Source organism: Euphorbia lathyris, chromosome 1 (assembly GCF_963576675.1).
Source record: "Euphorbia lathyris chromosome 1, ddEupLath1.1, whole genome shotgun sequence".
In the NCBI taxonomy this organism is placed as follows: Eukaryota; Viridiplantae; Streptophyta; class Magnoliopsida; order Malpighiales; family Euphorbiaceae; genus Euphorbia; species Euphorbia lathyris.
In genome coordinates, this window is record NC_088910.1 from 81,461,055 (window position 1) to 81,487,264 (window position 26,210).

The 26,210-nt window shown below is 36.6% G+C and overlaps 1 protein-coding gene, 1 non-coding gene and 1 pseudogene across 3 annotated transcripts; 2 read left to right on the plus strand and 1 right to left on the minus strand.

Moving 5' to 3' along the window:
* The first annotated feature begins 10,847 nt into the window (after positions 1–10,847).
* Positions 10,848–10,939, plus strand: LOC136216260 (small nucleolar RNA Z103). The gene has a single exon (XR_010683253.1). It is a non-coding gene; the product is annotated as a small nucleolar RNA Z103 (small nucleolar RNA).
* A 53-nt stretch (positions 10,940–10,992) lies between these two features.
* LOC136216261 (small nucleolar RNA Z103) lies at positions 10,993–11,090 on the plus strand (annotated as a pseudogene).
* A 5,878-nt stretch (positions 11,091–16,968) lies between these two features.
* LOC136210772 (protein SET DOMAIN GROUP 40) lies at positions 16,969–22,942 on the minus strand. Of its 2 annotated transcripts, XM_066002179.1 has the most exons (7): positions 22,561–22,942; positions 22,325–22,472; positions 22,092–22,223; positions 21,821–21,961; positions 21,130–21,426; positions 18,286–18,839; positions 16,969–17,212 (listed from the first exon to the last, which is right to left on the minus strand). In XM_066002179.1, exons 1-7 carry the CDS (start codon positions 22,710–22,712, stop codon positions 17,161–17,163), a joined length of 1,476 nt encoding a protein of 491 aa, XP_065858251.1. In that variant the 5' UTR covers positions 22,713–22,942; the 3' UTR covers positions 16,969–17,160. The 2 variants fall into 2 exon arrangements, with proteins under 2 accessions (XP_065858251.1, XP_065858243.1); XM_066002171.1 differs by lacking the exon at positions 16,969–17,212 and having other exon boundaries at positions 18,015–18,839; positions 22,561–22,941.
* Between the last annotated feature and the right edge of the window lie 3,268 nt (positions 22,943–26,210).

Below are 26,210 nucleotides of genomic sequence, written 5' to 3' on the forward strand. Positions count from 1 at the left end.
TTGTGATGAGATTACACCATTTCGCAAGTAAGACAATCACTTTTTATGTCTTTTTAAAATATAAATAATATGATTAGAAATAAGCATAATATGGTTGTTTATTATATAGTGAATTCATTGATTTGGAAAAAAGAAATAGAAATAAGCATAATATGGACATAGAAATGGGTCATTCTCCGGATAGACTTTCATTTTATGATGCCACACATAAGAGAAAAGATGAAACTTATGTAGATGAAGCCGCTGAAAAGTTTATGGTAATTTCAATTATTTTAGTTTGCTTAAAGTAATACATGAACCACTATAAATATATTAAAAAAATTCATCTTTTCAATGTGTAAGAAAAAGCATTTGCTCTCCAAAATGAAAGAAGTGAGGCTTCTGATGCTAATATGAAAGATATCAATGAACAAATATTTAAAGAAATCTCCGGAGAACATCATAATGGTCGGGTAAGAGGTTTAGGATTGGGACCAACTCCAAGTAACTATTTTGGAGTCACATCTTATAATATTGGTAAGAGATGGAAATGTTCTACTTCAAGACAAGAAAATAGCGAGGTTCAATCACTTAAAGAGCAGGTTAAAATGATGGAAAATAAATATAAAGATTTATCTCAAAACGTGATTGCCATGGCCAGATTCATAGCTCAGAAATTTTCGGGACAACCACAAGGGTATAATTTATCTCAAAACTTTGTATCCTTTTGCTATTATAAATGTAGAATTTATTCTATTTGAGTATGATTTATTTCTTTGTATCAAAGTTTGAATGCAAAAATTGGAATTCCTAGAGGTAAATCTAAAAAGACATACTCTGACTCTGTTGCTAAAACTAAGGTATAAACGTTGAACAAATCTTGAGTTTATGGCTTTGTATATATGAAGTTTTTGTTCCAAAGGAGTGAAAATGGGAAATTGGGGTTGTAATGCAGGTTTCAGTAGGGAAAGATGGATCAACAACTAAAAGGAGAAACATAGAAGAATCAAATGAAAATTCAAAGGCATCAAAAGAGCCTCAAAAGGAGTATATTCATGTGAGAGCTAGAAGAGTTGAAGCTACTGATACTGATATACATGGTCAGATTAATGCCAAAAGGATTAATGCTCAGGTATTATTCTCTAAGAAACTAAATAGTGGGTTCTTGGAACAAATTAGATAACAATGGTTCTTTTTGTGATTAGTTAGATGCAACTACTCATTCTTCAAACCTCAAAAAATCTAAACGCAACAACCTCAAGGTATTCTTTAAACCATTCAATTCGTTCTCTATTATATTTGAAAAAGCCTATGAAAAAACCTAATGTCGCCGCCGCCGCCTAAACCTTCATCCTGATTTCCATTGCCGGCCACCGACCAGGATGTCGCCACCTTCCTTCTCACCCCTCGATGAACACATTGACATCAGAGTTCTCTTCAATCCAAAACTCCGTTTCTCTACTCCGGAGGTCGCAGCTACTAAATTTCAAAGCAAACCTTCGTTTGCGTCGATCCTAGGGAAAAACATCACTCCAATTGCAGATTCTGTGGCAACAGTATCAGAATTTGGAGGTATACGTTCCGTCAAGATTTCTCAAGCTGCCTATGACAGGAGATTAGCCTTGTGCGAACACTCGCTAATTGGCCGTCTTATCCTCGCTAAAGGAGATGCACCGAAAAAGGTCGGGGACCTGAAACAAACTCTTACAGCAATCTGGGGAATTTCAGAACCTTGGAAGCTAATCTCTATTGGGAGGGGCTTTTATCAGGTTTTTCTCACCTCCAGCAATGCAAAAGCCGCTGCTACCAGCAAAGGCATTATCAATGTCAAGCCGGGAACATTCCGCCTACAACCCTGGAAAGCGGATTTTGATCCTTTTGCTGAAAAATCAACACAGGCTCAGGTATGGATCCATTTATATGCTTTACCTTGGGAATACTGGGACCCCCAGATATTATCAGACATTGCTAGAGGTCTAGGTGGTCTCATCAGATTGGATAGAGCCACGATCGAGGGTGAGTTTGGACATTACGCACGAATGCTGGTGGATGTAGACCTAGCTACTGAGCTCCCGACTACTCTCGGAATTGAAAGAGAGGGAAAACAGTTCTGGATTGATGTGGTTTATGAGAAACTCCCCAGTTTTTGCAGGGTATGTTCGAACATAGGACATATGGCTTATGAATGTAAACGTAATATCAAACCACAAGCAACACAGCCTAAAAAACCTGCGGAATCACAGAAGCCTCGCCCGATTCCGGGCAGCGAGATTGTTGAATTGGAGCCGAAAACATGGGTCCCAGTCTCAAGGATTACGGACCGAATTATTCAGGATTTGACCACCCCCCAGAAAGCAGTAGACGCCAATGATCCAGTGGAAGAAAACACAGGCATTGACACAAACGCTGAATCTGCATCTAATGATAAAGTGGGCGCAGACACAGAAGGGAAGAGTCCGGAGCAAATTGAGGAGAAGGTTATGGAGAAGATTCCTTCACCGAGTAACTCTAACAACAGAACCTCAGCAAAATCTGATGGTATGCTTAATACCTCTCACACTAGCTGGGCAGATGAAACAGAAGAAGAGAATTGGGAGACGGTTACCTCTAAGAAAAAGGGGAGCAATCATAACAGCCCCAGTGCGAGCCAAAATACCCGAGCGAAGAGGGTCAGCAAAAAACCCATCCATTTTAAATGATAGTGCTCTACTGGAATTGCAGAGGTATCTTTAACACAGGTACCCAAAGTTTCTTATTTAATTTATGTCAATCTCATAAACCAGACTTTTTATGCATTGCGGAACCGATGATTGAACTTGAAAAGATGAACCAAAGATACTGGGACAGTTTGGGGATGGTTTTTATTAGTGCTAACCAGCGGGAGAGGAAAACCCTCTGGATATTTAAGGCGAAATCGGTTCTTGACCCAGTGGTTGTTCATACGATTAGCGAACAGTTTGTTCTCATTACCTGTTTAATTCAGAATAAGCTGCATTTTCTATGTTTTGTATATGGAAGTATTTGGGCCAACAGAAGAATAATTCTTTTCGAAGAGATAAAACAGCTACAGACAGCTAATCCGAGGATGTGGATGCTTGTGGGGGATTTTAACGCCGTCCTAGGGGCACATGAGAAAACCGGAAACCCCCCGGCTGGCCGTCCATGCAGAGAGTTCAGGGATTTCCATGACAGTGGGGAATGGAGAGAAGTTCAAACTTCTGGTTCCTTCTATACTTGGACCAATGGGAGACAGGCTCAGGCGAGAATTGACAGTAGACTTGATAGAGCTTTGATCTCGGGGGACTTCGCGGAGCATTGGTCAGTTAATTGCTTGGTTCTGGCACGACACCACTCGGATCACCACCCGTTGATGGTGAATTTTGATAAGAAAAGCTCCGGGAAAGGGAGATTTAGATTCCAATCAATGTGGATTTCACACAAGGATCTTGGGGAGGTCATTCACAGCTTCTGGAATGAGAATCATCCGGATTTGGGGGCTATGCAAACGCTTGGCTATAAGCTTCGGGGTCTGCGCTCTGTTTTGAGGAAGTGGAATAAAGAGGTGTTTGGACATCTTGATACAAATATCGCCTCTAGTGAATCCAAGCTTGCTGACATTCAATTAGAAATCTCAATTAACGGGATTTTTGCTGATTTACATGAGAAGGAATTACAAGCACACGCCCTGCTAGACACCCATTTGTCGCAGAAGGAGATGTTCCTTAAAGAAAAAAGCAGGGTGAACTGGTTGGCTCTGGGTGATAGAAACACTACATTCTTTCATCGGATGGCGAATCAACGCAGATCGGCGGCTGGTATTAAAGCCTTACTGATTGATGGTAATCTCTGCACGGATGAAAAGGAGATGGCGGAGCATATCATGAGATATTATGAGCAGATTTTCACCAATCTTAGCTCTGCCCCGGTGGACTTATCGACGGTGCACGAGGTAATTCCCCATCTGGTCACCGATGATATGAACAGATCTTTAACCCGAGCACCAACTCTTGTGGAAATCAAGCAAGCAGTGATGACAATGAATCCCTCTAGCGCTCCAGGTCCGGACGGTTTCACTGGCATTTTTTATCAAACCTTCTGGGACACGGTGAGTCATGATGTCTGTCGTGCGGTGCTTAGCTTCTTTGATTCTGGTCAAATTTCTACGGGATTAAACTCTAGCATCATGGCTTTAATCCCAAAAGTGGAGGGGGCTGTGAGAATTGAGCACTTTAGACCGACAGTGATGAGTAATTTTGTATTTAAAATTATTTCCAAGCTCCTAGCTGACAGACTGACTCTGATAGCAAGCGAAATTGTCTCCCAGAATCAATTTGGATTCATAAAGGGCCGTAGCATACACCAATGCATTGCAGTGGCCTCGGAGGGGGTTAACTCTCTACAAAAGAAATGTTTTGGAGGAAATATGAGCATGAAGATAGACATTACCAAGGCGTTTGACACGATGGACTGGAATTTTCTATTGGAGGTCCTGGATTCGTTTGGCTTCTCTTTACAATTCCGGGACTGGGTTCTGAACATCTTATCGTCCGCACGCATCTCTATCATGACTCCTCTGGGGATCTCAGGCTACTTCGGCTGCTCCCGGGGTGTCAGACAAGGAGACCCACTCTCCCCTATTCTCTTCAGTCTGGCGGAGGACTACCTGAGCCGCTCTCTGTCTCAGTTGCAGGAAAAAGGCAAAATCACGCCAATTACTTACTCAGCTTGCGGTCACATGCCTACGCACCTCCTTTACGCAGATGACATTCTGTTATTTTGCAGGGCAACCATGGCAAATGTAAGGCATATCACTTCAGCTTTTGAGAGCTACGGGTCTTTGTCTGGTCAAAGGGTAAACTGGAGTAAATTGGAACTGTTCGTTGGAAAACACATCACGCCTCGTAGAAGCTTGAAGGTTGCTGAGGGAACTGGGATCAGGTTGGGTAAGCTTCCTTTCATGTACTTGGGTATTCCTTTGTTTTGGGGAACCCCAAGATCGCTGCACTTAAGAAAGCTGGCGGACAAAGTTACTGATACCTTCTCAAGGTGGAAGGGGACGGCTCTCTCTATGGCGGGGAGACTGACGTTGGTAAAAATAGTGATCTGTAGTTCTCTCATCCACTCTTTTATCGCTTACAAATTGCCCCGTTTACTTTTGAAAGAAATCACTCGCAAATTGAAGAATTTCGTTTGGTCAGGTTCAACTGAAAAGAGGAAGCTGGTTACCCCAGCATGGGATCTCTACACGAAATCGTTAGTAAAAGGGGGTCTTGGTCTGAAAAATCTAGAGCTAATGAACATGGTACTCTCTGGTAAATTAGCATGGGGTATTCTCGCGGAGACTTCACTTTGCTTTAAACTCCTCAAAACACGATTTATTAACAGAGCGGGTCTGATCAGGCACATATCCTGCTCTTCAATCTGGAGCTCTATAAAACCGGCTTATACTCATCTGCGCAATAATTGTAAATGGATTATCTGTGAGAATTCTGAGCTCAATTTCTGGAATTCAGAATGGTTGACCCCCACGATTGCGGACCGCCTTGAATTAACTACAACGGAAAGATTACAGCACAATGAAACTGTTAATCATTTTCGTGGTCAGAATAGCTGGAATGATCTGCCCCCTTTTCCATCAGACATTATCGAGGCAATACAGCAAACCTGTTTCAGCAAGACGGATGAGGACTTGTGCATCTAGAAACCATCGGCAGACGGTGATTTCTCGGTTGCACTATTCTACAGATGGCTACTTCCTCCTCCGCGTATTCATCCGATCCGGTTAATTTGGAAGCCGTTCATCCCTCCGTCACATTTGCTTGTAGCTTGGCGAGCGTTCCACCGTCGTCTTCCGACCTATGATGAACTGCAAAAAAGGGGGATTACCTTGGCTTCACAATGTTGTCTCTGTTTGATTAACTCTGAATCTAATGATCATATCTTCGTGAATTGCCGTTTTGCAAGCACGCTATGGGAAGCCATTGGGAATTGCTTTGGTAGAAGAATACCGATCTCTACAACTTTACAAGACAGGATGATGCAAGCCTTGGCTATGCACTTAAGTACGCAAATCGCAGCGCTTTGGCAGAGTGCCATTATCCATGTTATCTGGATCATCTGGAGAATAAGGAATGAATTTATCCATGATGGTATCAAACCGTCGATCTTCACAGCCCTCCGTAACTTGTGGAATCATATTAAGCGAGCTGACAGTTTGAATTCTGGAACAGTTTGGAACTCGGCAGTGGAAACGCAGATTCTCTCAAATTTAGGAATTTGTCCGCGGCTTCACAAGGCCCCAAAAAACCTCCCAGTACGTTGGCAGCGACCTCCGGAGGGTTGGATAAAGGCCAACACGGACGCCTCTATCACAAATGGAACAGCAGGTTATGGTGGGATATTCCGTGATTACCTTGGTTTACCGATTGGTGCTTTTACTTCCCCAGTAATGCTTCCTTTTGCGCATCTGGCGGAACTCAAAGCTGCCATCTCGGCAGTTAAATTCGCGCATGAGAAGGGTTGGACTCGTCTCTGGATTGAGAGCGACTCCACATATGTTGTCTACCAGTTGCGCACCAGATCGAGGATAGTTCCATGGATTCTCAAATGGGATTGGGAAGATTTTTTGCAATATTTAGAGCAGATGCAGGTGGTGACGTCACACATATTTCGTGAAGGCAATAAGGTAGCAGATTGTTTGGCCAAGATAGGTCGACTGAGCCAGGAGACTAACTGGTGGGATTCTCCGCCAGCAAATTGTTTGGAGTTTATTAACGAGAACTTAAATAACCGTACTGTGTATCGGTTCATTTAACTTGGTTACCTTGTATGTACTTTCATTTTTCTTTCATTCTTTTAATAAAGCGGGTTCGGGTGTCTCGGAGTAGCAGTGGGTGCCAACCTAGTTGGGATTTACTGTTCCTAGTCGCTCTTCCTAGATTCATTCAAAAATATTTGAAAAAGCCTAATTGGTTATGCGATTATCCTATTATTAGCTGTAGAGATTCTTTAATCGATATTTTGACTTGTTTTACAAAGAATTGAAATGTTTATTATTTGTTTAATACATAACTATACCCTTAAATTTGTCACTTTTTGTTGTTTGACACCTAGATCTTATATGATTTAATTGAACTTGTTAATTGGGGACCTCATATATTTTTATTTGTTGATTTAGGGGGTAGATTGCAAATGATGTTGTAGGTTTATGATAGATCCAATATAGGTTGAGGTTACAGCAAAGCAAACTGTTATAGTTGTTTGGTGTTGTGTAACAGCTGTTATAATTGGGGATCTCATGGTTCTGATATGATTTCATAAAGATAACACTCAAGACACTCTTTAACAATGCAAACATTATAGCTAATTGATGCCTTATTCTCACTTGTGTTAAGCAAGAAGAGAGGCAAAATAAAATAAGCAAGCAGGATATTTCCCCCCTTTCTCTCATGTTTCCCTTCCATTGTATTTCTTTCCCAAGTCATGTTCTTGTTTATTATGTGTTTGTCTGGGCTGCTCAACTTTTATGCATTTTTCTTACAAAGGTTAGTATCAAATTTATTCGATTGAACTTTGGACATTATGAGAAACACTCAACAAATTTCAGATTTCAACTTGTGGGTTATACAAATCTGGGTATCTTGTTTCAGTAACAAAAGTTACATTGATTATATAAATGAAAATGAAAATGAAAGTTACATTGATTGTACAAGGGATAGTTCTTAGGTTCTTAGTTCCTGTTTATAATGGTTTTCACTCTTATTTAATTTTTAACTCATCAGGCTTTTATAAGTCCTTTCCTCCTAGATGATACAAATAAAAGTTTGGATGAGAGCCCTGTGAATGAACATCTTGGTATGCATCAAGTAATGAACTTAGTTTCTTTGAAATCGTTTACATTCATGCAATGTTATTTATACACTTCATGTGTTTGCAGGAGATGATCAAAATGATCACATGCTTGAGTTTGGGAGAAATGATTTCAAGAACTATGATTATCTCAAAGAGATTGATCCTATTACATCCAACAAAGTTCATCCACATGACAATGGAAAAATAGGATTTCTACTTAACATCATTCTACTTCATTTGCATTTTTGTTTTGATTATTATTCTACTTAACAGCATGACTTTAGTTAAAGTTATTATGAGCAATAGTTAAAGTTCACCATGTTTAGCTTATGTTTGTATGAAGGCAGACTCATATATATATATTTTGAGGTTTTATTTTCTCTCTTGACACAGGCATTTAGGAGTTCATCTCCCAGAATGCAGATACTAAGAAAAGAAGTTGAATCCATGGAAGCACTTCTCATGTAAGACTTTACTAAACATATTCAAGTTTTTGATAAGTCTTCCATTTTCAATTTCAATTTTAGATGCATATTTGTTCTTAGCCTTTGATAACAGTGGTGTAGTTTTCTTTTGAGTGTGTTGAGCTTGATAGACCAATTAGGGTGAGAGTTTTTGTAATTCGTTAACAATGTTGTTGGTTGATTTGTTGTTCGGTAATCTATTATATGAACTTTCTTAAATTGAAACATTTCATGTTTTGCAGGCCACTCCAACAACAGAGGGAGTAAATTTTCAAGAGTTAAACGATTCATCTCCACCAATTTCTCTTCATGTTTTGCAAGACTTTTTTCAACTAATTTGTCTCATTTTATTTGTATGAACTTAGTATAGTGGCATCAAGACATTTTATGAATTTTAGATCTGTAATAAATAAATTTTGACTTCATTTGGTCATATATCAAAGCATATTCTTAAGCTTTGCATTACAAATTTAATTGATTTGATTAGATTATTAAAGAAGTCTTTGGAATTATTTATTTTTAAAATGTATTCAAATATTATATAACTGCACTTTTGTTTAAAAACTGGCACAAAAATGTTAAAATCCGTCACAAAAATGGCACAAAACTGCCTTAAGTTCGTCGCAAATCTATCCATCGCAAAACTGTCCCAAATCTGTTGCAGAACTGACTCAAATCCGTCAAAGCTGTCCCAAATCCGTCACAAAAACGTCACAAAGCTGTCCCAAATCCGTCGCAAGTTAGCCGTCGCAACAAAACCTTACCCCGACGCCTTACAAAAACCATCGGTAGGGTAGCAATGCCTGTTGTACTGACAGTTCTGGGGCGGTATTAAAAACCGTCTGTAAAAGTTCTAGTGACAGAAAAAACCGTCGATACAGCAACTAAATTGCGTCGGTAAAAGCTCTGTTTTTTATAGTGATAACACCATTTGGCTCTTAAACTAAGGCTTCAAAGTTAATTAAAATCTTAAATTATCAAAATTATCAATCAGATCCCTCAACTAAGAAAAAGTCATGAAATGAGTTCCCATACTAAACAAAAATCATTAATTGAGTCCTCATCGAAAATAATTTGGTTGAACAGTTTCAGACTCTATTCCCCAAACTTATTTTCCATTAACACAGAGGTTATTACAGTCTATGTCAAATAGTTATAGTTTCTGATTTTAGGATAAGATGAAAACTCAATTGATGATTTTTGTTTAGTTTAGAGATCTGATTGATGATTTTTATGGTTTAAGATTCTAATTGACTTTAAACTTTAGTTTGGATAGTCAAATGGATATAATGCGTTTATTATATTAGTGTGTCACGTCAGATTATAAGTTTCAATCTTTTGAAAAGTATGTTTTAGATTCCATCTTTTATATATATATATATATATATATATATATAATAATAGATAGATTTCTTTAAGAGAAAGGTAATTTATTTTATTTTTCTATGAATTTAATTAAATGTTTGAGCTGAATGAGATATTCTATTAGGTGATTTATTTCCTACTTAAATTTTTCAGGTGTTGCTACTTACCGCCCCTAAATTACCTCTTACCGCCTCCATTTGGACAATTTTGCCATTTTGAAGAAAGAAAACACCAATTTTGATCTAGATGGGTGTCAGATCCGCCCAGCCAATGGGCTGGGCGGATCCAACACCCGCCCAGCCACTAGGCTGAGCGGATCCAGAATCCGCCCCCCAAGCCAGTGGCTGGGCGGATCCGGCACCCACCTAGACCAAAATTGGGCCTAAGCACAATCGTAGATTTTTTAACGACGAAAAATAAAAAAAATCTTCAATTTTTTGTGACAAAAAATGCTAATCGTCACAAAAAATATGCATTATGTTCATGATTTTTTTGAGAAAAAATGTAAATTTTATTGTTTCCGACTCATAATCATCCATTTTCGGGATTCAGATTGTTGCATATCAATTATTTTCATAATTTCAATTATTATTGTTCGAGTTTGTGATATTAGAAAAAGAATTTTTAGTTTTTTATCAAAATTTTGAGAAGGGTAAAAAAGTCCAAATGGGAGCGGTAATAGTAATTTGGGGGGCGGTATTGAGGAATTCACAATTTTAATTGGGTAAATTATAATTTGATTCGAATCTCTAACGTGAACAATTTACTATTCAAGCCCATTTTAATGAGTAGGTAAATGAATTTTATAAATATTTTTTTTTCTCTGTGAATTAGTTACAGTTTTGAACTAAAAAAACGTACAGGGCACGTGAGGAAGAGATTTTAGGGTTAAAGAGTGGGAGCATGGTACCCTATAAATAGCCTGAATTCGTATTATTTCACTCAGAGGCCGCTGCTGCTTCTAGAGTCTTTAGGTATTCTGGTATTTGGTTTCTTTAATGGCGTCATATACTGATTACCTGTGTTGAACTAGTACCAATGAACGCTGAGTATGAGGTGACGCTATATCTTTTTCCTTTTCTGCTAATATTCTGTTTTAGGAGTAGATTTCGCTTTCCCTACTCCGTTCTATGCAGATCTGGATACATATTTTCCACTTTGCTTGTGATATTTTGAACGAAAGAGAAGATGGAGGTGATGATTTTTTCCCCAAATGATCGAAGCTGAATATACTGAGCGATTTTTCTCTATAGAGATATCAAGCCAATGTTCTGATTCATCTTCTCTTCTCTCCATTATTTAATATTATCTTGTTTTGTGAAGTAATTGCGTGGTGGAGGTGATGAATTTTTCCCCAAATGAACGAAGCTGAATAAACTGGGCGATTTTTTTCTCAAATTGAGATAGATGTAAGCCAGATTTTTGATCCATCTTTGCGCAATTTATTTAGGGGTTGATGGACTATCTGAATAGAGAATTTTAAGCCAGAAATCTTATCCATCGTTACTCCTAATTATATCTAATTGGAGTCGAGATTTTGGACTGAAGAGTCTTTATCGGTTGTGGGTCCAAATATCAAATTCCAGTCTCTAACAAGTAACAATTATCCGATTCTAATCTTCAACAATCAATAATTAATCCTGAATTATTCAATACTAATGTTCAATAGAGTGAAATCCTAACTTTTTTTTTCTTCTTCTAACAATCAAGACTTAAATCTGGAGTTAATTCAGTGAGTGTTCTGAGAGCAATTTGGCTTGAAAAAAAGAATTAATCTAGAATTTTGAAGAAAGAATTAATTACGGAATTATGCAATATCATTGATCCAAAGAATAAGAGCACTTAGAGAGAAAAATATAAGTACAATGAAACCTAATAATCAAGAATTAAGAGACCACTTAAAGATTGTTGGGTTTGGCCCAAATATAATTTATGAAAAAAAGCTCATGTCTTTATTTTTTAGGATGGAAAGAAACCACTTGGTGGAAATACTTATTAATTAGGTCCTCACACATTTGGGGTGTGCCCCAAGAGGTACCCACTTTTGTGTTAGGGTGAGGACCTACCTCTTGGTTGACCACCACTGCGCGCGCCGCAGCCGCCGTCCGAACCGGGTTGGTGTGGTGTAAATGCCACATTTTTTATTGAAAAATTAATAATATTTTTTATTTAATTTATTAGTCTCTGATTTAGTCTTTCCGAACGTTATTCATGACGTTTATTTTTCTGAACGTGTCTTCTCTAAAACCCAGTCTCACCACCTTCTTGATTTCTCTCCCACCTTTTTCTCCTATAAATCAGAGCTCAACAACTCTATTTTTTCTGTATAAATAGGTGTGTGAGACTGCCATTGGGGATACAATTGATTTTACTTTTGAACTGAGCAATTGAGATTGAGGGCCCGTTTGTTTTACCTACTGTTTGTTGTTGCTGTTTGCTTTACGGTTTGTTGTTTGCTGTTACGGTTTGCTGTTGGAAAAAGTTGCTTTTCCAAAAAGCAGAGATTCTCTGCTTTTGTAAAAGGCTGCTTTTCGGGCATGAAAAGCAAACAGGAGGTTACTAACCAAACACCTAATGTTGCTTTTCAGATTTAAAAGGCAAACAGAAGTTCACTAACCAAACACTTAAAACTATCCATTTTGAAATGAAAAGGCAAACATGAGCATAAAAATGAGCAAACAAACACCCCCTGAGTGTAGACAGAAATGAAATTGTACGGTTGCAATACAATTTCGTATTACAGAGGACTGTTTTATTCTGGAGGCGACCAGAGTTCATACTGCTTGCAATTTTCTTGCAATTCCGCGAACGTCTTAAAGAAAGCGACATTGTTCGTGACTCTGCCCATTTATTTTTTGTTCGGTTTCCTGCTGTTTTTATATTCCAGTTCCAACAATTCTCATAGGTATAAATAATCCTAATGTAATTTAGACTTTAAAACCATCAAAATAGGAAAATCGTATTACAAAACATTAGCAATATTCCTTGTCAATCAGTCTCTCTTGATGAAATGAAGTAAAAAACAGTAGTACAGTGGAAGTATTAAATTGTTGTATATGAATTTGGGAACAATTTCTAAGTATTACAATCCTGTAATACAAGTGAGATTTTTCTTGATAAGCCAACCAATCAAAATATAAAACATTTAATCTCTATTTACAAACATACAAGCTATAATGGATACCTAGAATTAAAACAATCCAAGGGTGGAGGTTCAATTTTGATTCTAAGTTAAAATCATATGCGTGCAGACATATATTCACATGCATGCATCCAAATTTTTGTGGACACTCCTTTTGCCAATCCATTGTGGAGTGAAACAACTATTAACACTTCCAACATCAATTTAGTTCTTATTATTTAGAGGTTTCTGTTGCATTTCTAAAGGTTAAAGTCGGTGTGCTGTTTGTCATGGGACCGTCAGGTCAAAATCTAGTGAACGCCAAGACTTTCCTAAGTCCAATTCCTATCAAAGGAATATATCTCCTTTAAACGTCTTGTCAATGCGTCTATCAGCATTCCGTCTTGGTGGGACTCCCTGTAATTAAGTCTCGCCTTAAAAGGGACACACATTATGGGCTAACTCCGGATCCCATAGTGATGTGATATTGATTATGAAAGAGAAATAATAACCAAATCAACAAGTTTTCCAGATAAATTAACACAATCAAATAACAAACATAAATTGGTGATAACAAACCAATCCCAAAGAATTAAAACAGTGAAAGGAGATCTAACTTTACAAATTCGAATAATTAAATTGGAACCCGAGTGTTTGGCGATTTATAAGTACCTTACCAAAATAATTGTTCACGATCAAGATAATATTGCAAGAATGATGACCCGGTCTTTCAAACTCACAATAAAAAATTCAATCCTGGATTAAAAATAAATCCCAAAGGAAAAGAAGAACTTTTGTTCATAAAAATATTGATGTTCAATTGATGAAAAATAATGAAAAATACAAGCATTTATATAGGCTACAAAAGAAACCTAAACTAAAAAGGAAGTTGAATCCTAGTACATCAAGCTAAAAGAAATCCTAATTAGACAAGAAAAATCATGAAATTCGTTTTTGTCTTTTAGACCCCAATTTCAGCACACTAATTAACATTATTTGGGTCTTTTAATTAGCTAGAAATAAGCCCAATCAAACCTATAAGGCTATAGAATTAATTTTAATGAGTCTCAATGAGTTTTGCACATGCCAAACACATGCAAGTCCAAAACTTCTCTTAAAACATGATCAACCTTTTTACATATCACGATTATGGGCTTGGGTTTGAATACACCACAAAAATACACAATCTCTAATGACTTCGCTGGAATCCATTCCTTGCTTAAAGAAACTCAAGACGAGTTCATTAAGCATTTGTTGGTCAAATTGACAACTCCAATGGATCCCTCATGCTTCTATTAGGCTCCTTAACTCCAAGCTCATTTGTTCCACGCTCTTGTCTCTTAAAAAGGATTTGTACTCAAATCTTCATCTCATACATCAAACAAAGATAAAGTTCATAGAGTTCCACCATAGAGTTCATATAGTTCCACCATATGGAGACATTCGCTAGTGGACTAGGGTGGATCGCTTAAGCTAGTGCCGACTACTGACCCATAGGGTGGCGGAGATCCAACGCATGGGTAGTCCATATCCTTTATAGTGTTGCTTATACTAACTTGGTCTCTACCATCAGAGTACATTGATATGTCCCATTTTCCACTTTATGTCGAAGCCTTCTCGTAACTTTGACAATGTTTGGGGTTGAGTTTGCCTATTGTCAAACTCCATCCTTACACTATCCACACACGGGCTCGTCCGTGTAGGCCACCAGACTGTCTCGGACTTACAGCACGTTTTTTAGCCAATTATTCACACATGTAAAACGTCTTGAATTTCTAGAGGTCAATCCAGTATGTTATCCATGCGTGGGCCTGACGATGTGCTGTCAGACTGTCTCGGGATGGAAGCTTGTTCTTTAGCCAATTATTCACACACATAAGCATTTCCTCGCACAACTCAAGTTCAATAAGGTCAAATTAACCTAACGAGTCAACCCTCAAAATTTAGCGGCAATTGGACTCCTTTAGATGTCGTTTTGGATTAGTGGCTAATGAAACATTTGAATATCTACTCTTGTTAGCCTTTGAGTCTGTATAAGTCATAATATAGGAGAAACATTCTCTTTGTCCAAAGGTTACGAGCATGTTGCCCTATCGCTCCCCACTGCTTGTTGCCTCTACCTCAATTTCGGTTGTCCCTCCTTATGACTTTCGTGTAACTTAGTCCCGAGACACAGTGAAATGATCGATTTTTCTTTGGATCATTTCTCCAAGCTCGTTGGGCATTTGAATTGACATGTGTTACAGATGGAATTAGACCGCTCGAAAATCTCACCCACTCCAATATGCAACACCCTCGTTACCTCTGATGTTTTAGCCACTGCTTACCTTCCGTCTTTGGCTAGCCACTCGATGAATTTACCTGATTTATGCCTTTGTGGCACAATGTTGGAATTCCCTTCGGTAGGCAATTGTCCACTCTCAAGGCCCAATTGGCAAGCTTTTCTCCGCTTTTCTATTCTCTTCTTGGCCTGTGGAACATGCACCATTTTCTCATTGGTGCTTGCTATTGAAGGATCATTCAGTTGGGTGATGGCTCAACAGAACTGCTATTTCCTTTGGCCACACTCTTGCCATTATTGCATTCCATCCTTCCCTTGGGTGGTTGTCCTGTGGGTATTTTTGGTGGATCAACTCTTTATAACCCCAATAGTAACTGCATTGCCTCGAGATTCTTAACTTTTGGCATGTCCTCTCAATGTAATGGCATCGTGCTCACATTCCCCATGTATGCACACAAAATTCATTAATGGAATAGGCATTAACTAGACATGATCAAAAATTCCATGCCAAAAACCATAAGGTTATCATCCATGGTCATAATGGAAAATTTCAAGTAGTCTGTCCACGTGCCAAGCTTGATGGGAACATTCTCTATCACGCCATGTGTTGGCCTAGGCTCATTGTAGCTCTCAATGCCCATACTAAAAAGGATTGACGTGCATGCATCCCCATTTACAATGGATCCCATGTAAAGAGCTAAGTTCTCCTTGGATCCACCAAGTTCAGTTTTAACTGTGACTATTTCTGCAAGAACTCTCGCTAGTTCCTGCCTAAGAGCAGAGATCTCCTACCCAAAGGTGGCTTCCAAAGTCTCATTTCGACCTTATGCTACAAGATAAATCATATGGTGAATGTGAGAGAATAATGATGGTCATCCTTTCCATGGAGCTCTAGAGCTGTGAGCATGGTGAATGTGTGATAAAATGATAGTGTTGGTGGCTAAGGTTAGGATTTTTTTTTTTGGAAGAGAAGGAAAGTTGAGATGAAGGAATGAATCGATTGTGTGTTGGCGTCTAGCATTAGTTTATTACGTTACTTACATAAAAGGAAAATATGGTAGTGGTTATGAAATGAACCAAAATAAAAAGAAAATATGGTAGTGGGTAGGAGGGAGTGGAGGGAAAGACTTTATATCGCCGACACGACTTGATTTCACGGTTTTATATGATGGTTCATGTTAGCCGATCTCGAATCATTTCGGGACTAAGGCTTTGTTGTTGTAATGTTTTATGAGAATAAGTATATAAATATATAATAACAGTAATAAATATATACCAGGTCGGGCCAGCCCACAACAATTATACAAATCCCAAACCCAACCCAGAAATATGCGGGCTTATACGAGCTTGGGACAGGCTAGGCTTAACACCATTTTAATATGTCCAAGCCCAATCCATTTAATGCGATTTGTATAGGTATCTGAGCCCGTAGACATGCTAATATGGACTGAAACAAGCTCCACAATGTTGATTTGTAAAACTAGCATCATCATTAAAGAGATATGGTTTTTCACAATCATATTTTGACTATTCTCTTTTCTCTTTTCACTTTGACAAAGGCAAAAATACAACTTAATATGTGGTGTATGTGGATGATCTCATCATTGCAGGAAACGACAAAGTGAGATTACCTATTTTTAAAGTTTATTTAAGGAGATGCTTTAAAACGAAAGATTTGGGGGGTATTGAAGTATTTTTTGGGGTTAGAGGTAGCCCAAAATGCATAAGAATTTTTCATATGTCAATGAAAATATGTTTTAGATATTTTATTTGAAACGGGGTTGTTAGGAGATAAACTTGCAGCTTTTTCGATAGAGCAAAATCATAACCTAGCATCAGGTGGAAAGATATTGAGAGATTTGGCAAAATATAGAACGTGCGGACATTTGATATATTTGTCTATCACTCGTCCAGATCTCGCATATTCTGTTCATATTTTGTCTCAATTTATGAAAAGGCCAAGAGAGAAACATTGAGAAGCAGCTTTAGCGTGGAGCGTTATTTGAAAATGAATACAGGCCAAGGCATTTTGTTACGTTATGACAATGATGTGCAGTTGGAAGGATGATGTGATTCAAATTGAGCCAGTTGTCCTATTACTAGGCGATCTTTGAGTCGTTGGTTTGTGCTTCTCGATTATTCTCATGTGTCCTGAAAAACAAAGAACAACCAGCAGTGTTCATATGGATCTTAATATCGAAATGAATTTGGTCATTCACCGTTAGATCTAGACTATAGTTTTTCATTCTTCCGCTGAATCAGAGTATCATTCAATGATGGCTATTACTTGTGAATTAAAATGGTTAAAATAACTACTTAGATGATCCAAGTGTGCAACATAAGAAGGGGATGCAATTATATTGTGATAGTTTATCTGTTTTATATAATGCTTAGAATTTGATATTCCAAACGAAAACAAAACACTTTGAAACAGATGGTCATTTTATGAGAGATACGATTATTGATGGTCTTATTTTACCTTCCTTATATACCTACACACATGAAACTAGCATATATTTTTATAAAAGCTCTCAAAAACATTTTGGATTCCTTCACCAAGTTGGACATTCGAGATCTTCATGCTCCGACTTGAGGGTACGTAAATTAGGAAGATTAATTACTTGACTTATTATTTAGAAAGTTGAGATAATTTAAGAATCTAATTGCTTAAACTTATTATTTAGAAAGTTGAAGTAATTTAAAAATCTCATTGCTTTAACTTATTATTTAAGAAGTTAAAAGTAATTTAAAATTCTTTTTTTTTTCTTCCTTGGGCTTGCACACCAATCTTTAAAGGGTTGTATATTCCTATTTGTTCACAAAGAGAATAAATGAGATTTAATTCTCAGACAAATTTATCAATATTACATTAAATTAGTGAAAGAAAATATTTCCTTAATATTTTTCAAAATACAATATGTTAATGCAAACTAACCGCTGGTGAGAAAACAGAAAAAGAGAAAATTAAATAAATAGAAGTGGTTTCATAAAAAATAAGGGAAAGGGCATTTTCGTCCTTTCATGGGCTAGGGGTGGGAATTTGAGGCTGGGTATAACAACACCCAAAATAAAAGAAGAGCATTTTTAATAATTTCACCAATAAGGAGAGAAGTAAAAATGAATAAAACAAAACATGTTCAAAGCAGCATTACGCATTTTGAGTTGAGAGAGAAATAATGATTTGAGCACAATATGAAATGCAATCAATCAGAATCGTTTTATACCTTAACCTCCATTCAACTGCTAATTTCCACCGTTCAATTGACCTCTTTGTCTTACTGCAAACATTTTCAACTTTCTGCACATTATTGGCTTCTAAAAAAGCACTAACCTCGCCTTCAAATTCACATTCACATTGTATCATCTTCTTCACTTCCCTACACTTGTTCAAGTTTTGGAGTTTCGAGATACTAGATAAGACTAAATTATCTTCTTCAACTGTCGTTGCTAAACTTTTCAAAATTGATTGACAACTTTTAGATATCCATTTTAAGACCATTATCTCATTTTCTACAGAAAGTTGAGAACCAGAATAAGCAAGGTGTCCTATTGATCTCCGCTGGTTTGGAGGGGTTGCCCATAATCGCAAAGCCGATAGTAAGGCAAAAGATGGTTTCCCATCTTCATGGATGTACAACGAATCCACTGCCCATGAATTACATATATACATGCTGGCTTCCAAGGGAATAAATACCTTGTCATTCGAATTTTCGTCCAAGCAAAACCCATAGAATTCGAGAAGCTCCAAATTTGTGTATGTTCCGTAGCTTAAGAGAACCTGCAAACCAAGTTTCATTTTAAGCTATGATAGTCTAGATCAACGTGATACAGCAGAACAGCAAAGGCAGCAATTTCTTCTTGTATCCTACATTACAACAAAAAACAACTTTTCGAGGACTGCAAGTCAACAATTCAGCTAATGAGTTGGTATTTTGCAGCAATTTCATACAAGCATGTAAAAATTCCCTCCAAAAGCTTGGTGAAACTAAAGTTCTATGCATATTGAATTGAACAGTGGGAGTAATCCTAATAGTTTGTCTGAAAGAAGCAAATGAGTAGGTATTTTGCTGAGAGATAATACAAGCATGAAAACGTTCTCTCCAAAGCCTTGAAATTTTAATTGCACAAAGTTTAAGGTGAGAATCTTCACTTACTGCTATGTAAAATCTACAGAGTTACGACTCATTAACATCTTGCATTGAAAGCTTAGATATCAGATAACAATGTAAAACTAGTTAAGAACGTATATAACATCAATGAGATAAATTTGGGTGCTTTACAAACGACCCATGCAATAAAAATTTGAGTTCACCCTAAGGTTTGACAATTATTACTAGAAAGAGATTAAATTTATAAAAACCAAATTACAGAATCCTTAATTTTTGATCCCATATACTTTTTAGTGTTTTTATTAAAATAAGCTTTACTTTTATGTTTAGGATTCCATAATTTGAATTTTAGGCATTATAAATGAACTCAGGCAATTGCCTATCCAGCTATTTCCTTGTGTTTGAGAGTTCAAGTTTTCTTAAGAAAAACTACTGGAAATTTATAAGAAGTATTGCTAGAAAGAGAATTTCTGGTATTTCATAACGATTTTCAAAGTACAAGAATTCACAAGTAGTAACCCAAAAACGAAAATCACACAAGAACAAGAATAAATTTGAAGCCAGTAATTAGAGAAAGCATTTCATGTTGCCAACTATCAATTCTACCTTCAATCGTTCAAATGGAAATGGTACGTATTCAATCATAAGAAATATCAAAAAATTCCATGCAACGCATAGAACTCCTGTAGTAAGCCACATAATAAAAACTTCTAATGTTATCAAAAAGTTTTGAATGAATTCTGTACAACAAAACTTTAACTTGCATTAATGTTCTTTGCAAATAGGGATAAGGTTCAAATTTTGAACTATCGTTTTTGGAGAAGTGCAGATTTATCTCTAACATACGAAATTGTGTAAATTTACCCTACCTAACAAAAAAATTTGAAAGGACTGATTTGACGGTTATTCGACTACAGCATCGGATCTTCCAAACAAGTTTGTCGAGAAACCAAAGTAGTTTCATGCATTTTGGCATGTTTATAACCGTTTTAATAACATAATAAACATTTTAGCCAGTTTTTTGTGATTAACTCGTATTTGGAGACTTAAATACTAGCATTTTGGTAGGTTGTTTGTAACTGTGTTAGTAACAAATAAATATTTTAGACATAATTGATGTTTGAAAGGTTTGATGTAACAATTAAATAACCAGTCAAATGACAGTGAACCAGTCCGTTTAAATTTTCTGCTAGAGGTAAAATTGATATTGTTTAGGGGTAAAATTGCATCATTTCGTGCGTTCGGGATTTGGACCTTATCCCTTGCAAATAAAATAGTAGCAACAAAGAGAAGGGAAGAGGATGAAAAGAAAAATAAAATGTAAAACTACTTCAAAACACAACCCCCCACCACCCACACACAGAAAGACCAAGGAACACATACGGACAAGTGCAACACAAACTACTTGTAGAGAGTGCAAGAATCAAAAGTAAGGCAAATATTTCATAGATGGGAAAAACTAGAACAATTAAACAAATTAATGGTAATTAGCAACCCATTTTCACGCAATGTCATAAGAACATTCAATTGAGGTAGTTCACTATGTCCCATGTAAACATTAGAATAAAACCTTATCACACAACCCGTGTTATCACTCAATGACATAGATTTTCAAAAGAAGTTCATGATGTCTCATGTAAAAATTAGAATCACAATCATATCCCTGAAGGTCTTACTGCATATGCTTCTTAAAATCAAGATGCAGGTTTTTTCCACCTTTCTACCTCTCGTAAAGGGTGGCTGAGTGAGGATTAGGTTGTGGAGAAGGAATAAAATGGATAACAAAATGCATTTTCCTAACAATCTAACAAATAAAACTATATTGCAATGACTAGTCTAAGGTTCATTCTACACTATAGTTTATCCTACAACAAAAACTATCTAAAATTAATAAAAAAAAAAAGTGCAAGTTACCAATAACACATGCATTTGAACTTACTGAAAAGAAGTTTGTAGTACCTGTTCCCCCTTTTTATAATTTTTCCGAGCATAGAAGCAATATGCAGCATTGTCTTCATCAAATCCACCATCTGTTAACCTCTGCATATGTGCATCATATCCCTCCACAAATACATTACTTCTAGAAATCCCACTTGACAAAGGGCCATCATCTTGCAAGAAAGAACCATTCATCCAACTCTCAGCAGTTTCATAGCTACTTGGTTCCTCTTCAGGAACAGCGTAATTGAACAAGTCCCCAACAGGACACAGGCACCCAGCCTCATCCCAGGGTACATGCAATGTTCGTGAGGAAATCTATAAAAAGAATTAAATTATTAAAGTTTTAAATTGCAGCTTGTAAAGAAGGATGTAGAGTTCAACACCTACTAGAGAGAAATAAGACAAACAGAATCCCTATAATATTTCTGTAGAACATTAAAGACTGACTATTGCAACATGAAACACAAGGTAATCAGTGATCACCAATAAAACAAGACAGGAACTCAACAAACTCAGAGTAAAACTTGTTTTAGAAATTTCAACTACCTGCAATGCTGATCCAGGTCATTTTTTAGGAAGTATTCACTTACAAGTAGGTGCTTGATTCAGCCAAAGTATTCGATTATCCTATCATGCATGCTGATATTGGAGACGAGATATTTTAAAACAAGAACAAGAACTATCTCGTGAAAGTAGAAAAGTATCTCACAGTTGCACAAGCCCAAATCCATGCCCTAAGAGTGAGAAATTGAGGCCTAAACTGAAGCTGTTGCATTAACAAAAAAACTTCTTTCCATTCCGCTTCAGCCTTAGATATTGCCTTTTCTGCTGTCCAGATAGCATCATCCACCTAACAATAACTTTGATTTTCAGAAACAATTCCATGTCTCAATACAAAACTTGTTACTTCAAATCAAAGCTTAACTAACAAAGCGAAAAAGTATAAAGAACTTAAAAAAAAAAAAAAGTACAAACTGAACTTGCAAAGCCTGCTTTTCAAATTCACTGAAAGTAGCTAATATATCATAACAGCGAGGCAAATGGATCAAATAAGGGTACCAAAATGAACTCTTTCCTTTACCCATTTCGAACAACAAACAAACAGCCAATATCTGCATAAGAAATTTAGCAAAATGAAAGGCATCAATACCCATAAATTCGAGTGAAGTAATGAAAAAATTGAAGACAGATCATTTCAAATATAGCAGAAAACCTGGGTAGGGGAGAGAGGGTTGTGGTTATTGACGGCAGAAGAGAGGAATTCATCTCTGAACAAACTGTCCCTAGTTATCAAGGCAGATTTAGGAACCTTAAGAACTAATTCTCCTTTCCTAAGATCACGAGCGGCGCCCAAACCTCTTCTGCACCAATCCCAGAAGAAACAGATTCTCAGCAGTCACGCAAAGAGAATAGGGAAAAAATGTTAAAAAAAAAAAGACACATACTCACCCGCCCGCATCAGGGAAATAAGAGAGAAGAAGCGAGTTTCCCAAACAGGAATTTGGTGGTAGAGAATGGAAATTGTTTGGTGAATCTGAAATTCCAAGCTTCGATGCCCATTCGAAAAACCCTTCAAGCTTTTCATACTCTGCGTTTTCCATGTATCTACTAGTAGTTCATAATAGCGGCATTTAACTTGCAGTAAGTAGCAAATTGCAGTAGAGTGAGAGCATAAAATAAAATTTTGCTAAAAAAAGAGTCAGTTCTGATTTCTGATAATAATCCTGGAAATCGAGCGACAGCAATGCTATTTTTGTGCGCGAAACACATTTGACTAAATCCAGCACTGAAAATTCTGCTAACCTAGGTATCATTTAAATCTTTTATCGGTTTATCTAACCTGTGCCTCATGGCACAGGTATTAGCTTTAATTAAAGCATTAATTATGTTTTTACGGTTCTTTTTTTGGCCTAAGTATAGGGGAAATTATATCTATGGCCACTGAACTTTATTATTTTCACATTATGACTACTCAACTTCATTTCTTTCAGGTATGATCATTGAACTTTACATTTTTTAATACCAGTAGCCACTTAACGTCTCAAAACGACCATTGAAGTCTAAAAATAAAAAATCCAAAGCCTTAATGATATTCTAAGGAATTTTAATTCTTGAAAATTTAAAAAAACTTCAATTGAGGCCTTATCAAATTTAATTACTTACCACCAAAAAACCAAACTAATTAAAATTCACTTTCTCTCTCCTAACCAAACACCACCTAAATAACCTCAAAACGAAAATTTTTAAGAATTAAAGTTCCTTAGAACATTATTAACGCTTTGGATTTTTTATTTTTAGCCTTCAATTGTCGTTTTGAGACGTTAAGTGACCATTGATGTTAGAAAGTGTAAAGTTCAATGGCCATACCGGGAAGAAATGAAATTGAGTAGTCATAATGTGAAAATAATAAAGTTCAGTGGCCATAGATGTAATTTACCCTATACTTAGGCCAAAAAAGAACCGTAAAAACATAATTAATGCTTTAATCATTAAAGTTAAACCTGTGCCATGAGGCACAGGTTAGATAAACCGATCTTTTATTTAGGAAAGAGTGTATTAATTCAAACTCAAAAACCAAACACAATAAAAAAAAAACACGGAACACATCATTCTCTGAAAATAACTAAAAATAATATAAATAATAGACTCTTAGTAATTTAAAAATAGCTAATACATATTCATTTCTAACAATACATTTATATTTACTCTTTATTTATTATTTTATCATTAAAACTATTAATTATTATTCTATTTACTAATGAGAAAGATTCATCAATGGTACATTATTAATAAAAAAATAAATTAAGGAGGCACTAAGAGGTAGAAACAGGTTCCCTATTAACAGAGAGGATGGAAAGGCTCTTAGTGATTTGAAGAACCATTGACAGGCCGTTGGAGCTGATTTTTAACTCTCTCTCCTCAAATTTTAATTTAAGAACCAAATTAAGACAATAGGAGATCTTTTTAGCAGTATATTATAAACTCAAACCGGACAAGTGATTAATGAGAAATTGATGCTCAAAGTAAACCACTTGAAATGGTTTGGAATAAGATAAAAGAAAATTAAGCATTCTCATCCCACATAGGAAAGAAATGAGAATCTTAACTAGTTTATAAGCTAATGGACTTTACAAGCCTTTAACCAATTACTAAGGGAAACACTCTCTCATACGTAGGGATGTAGTTGAATCACCATCGAGTTAGAGGTGCACCAGCATGACGTGGGCGATGCATCGAAATGAGCATTCAACAAACCGGCATAGATCGAATCAGATTCTATTATAACATTGTGCTTACCCATATCGTTTAACCAACTCAAGGCCTCACGCATGCGGATCTAAATAATAGGGTAAAACACCGTTCTTAGTAGCCAAAAGGGAACCAAATTCATCACGCAAGATATAGCCAAACCCCGCCTTCTCAAGGTCCTTGAGGATCAAGGCATCCACATTACATGTTAGACTTCCAACAGGGGGAGGAATCCACATATCAGATGTCACGTCCGTGTCCTTAATTTTTTATTTATTATACCCCGAACCCTAAGTTATATTGTATTCGTTTTAGGATTGGTCGGTTATTTGAGTGTTACGGGTATAGTTTTGAGGGTAATTGCAAATTTTTGTAATAATTATAAGTTTAGGGTAAGTTTTAAAAGAAATTAGATTTTTAGAGGATCAAATTGAGTAATTAACCACTCACATCAAGGTATATATATAGGTTTATTTCAGAAATGAAAATCATTTTGATCAAATTCAACCTTCTATATATAGATTTTTGGTAAAGTTTGTATCCATCAGGAGTAGTCCGGACGGGTGGTTTGATATTTGAAGACCATGTTCAGTAAGGAACATGGCCTGTGTACACAGTCTAAAGACCTAGTCGGGTATTGACAACGAAGTGTTGACCAATACGGGATTAGACATGGTTAAAGAGACGTCTCGATTATGTTTGCGTGTTATGGATTGATTTACGAGGGGATACTCGGTGATGGATACGGTGTTGAATTTGATTCGAACTTTGGTTTTTAGTAAGTGTTTATATAAAAATCATTACGTTTTGGTTAAGTTTGATTTGAGATTATTGATTACAACTCTGTTTTAGTTGGATGTTGTTTACAAGTGAATAAGTTTAAGGTTTGTTTTGGGTTAAATGTTTTCACAAAGGTATACATATAGCTATGATTGAGTAAAAACTAGTTTCTATAGTTGATAGTTGATAGTTGCTTACTGAGATTTTTGTCTCATATTTTCAAATGTTTTAATGTTTTTAGGCGAAGAAGTACGAGGTATTGAGGGAAGTGTTTGGCACTAGGGCGAGAACTGGATACGGCCACGATTGTCCAAGTCGTCTTCTAGGGTATTGCATACCATTTTGTACATGTAGATATTAGGTTTGTTTTTGTGCTTGTGAATGTTTAGGCACTCGAGTTGCCAATTTTGAAAGGATAAAGAAGTTGCGGTATGCCAGATTTTGATTTGAATGTCCAATTGTGGTGTTAATTTGTGAGGTTAGGCAAATTAAAAGTTAACATGTTAGAATTGGAGTCATTTTCTATGTTTCAAACTCATTTTGGTAAAACGTACGAGAAAAGGATTCGTAATTGGAAATTATTAGTGATTTTCGACCTTTTACAAATGTAACAGTATATTATGAAAATGTTTCTAAGTTCAAATAAGATTGGTATTTCTTAACTTTTGATTTTGAGATGTTACTTTCGACTCGTTCACGTCTGTGGTAATTGTTGAAACACCTTTCCACATGATTTTGATTTGACAAAATTATTTAACAGAAATTAGATCTCCATGATAAAAATATTCTAACACATTAAGTTTAAAATGCTTTGATTTATTTATACTAATGTGTTTGTTTAATGTTGAGTAATTTATAAGACATTAAGTTGTAAGGCCCAAAGGCCCACAAAAGAAAGTCAAGCCCAACTCAACGGACGAAAGCCACGCAGACCAAAACGCAGCTGAAGCAGAACAAAACGCAAACCCAGCAACGAGAAGGATGGAGAAGGCTTTGATCAAAAGCTTCAAGACGAAGCTGCTGAGTTGTGCGACAATGAAGTCAAGTCAGCGGCTGACCTGAACAAACTT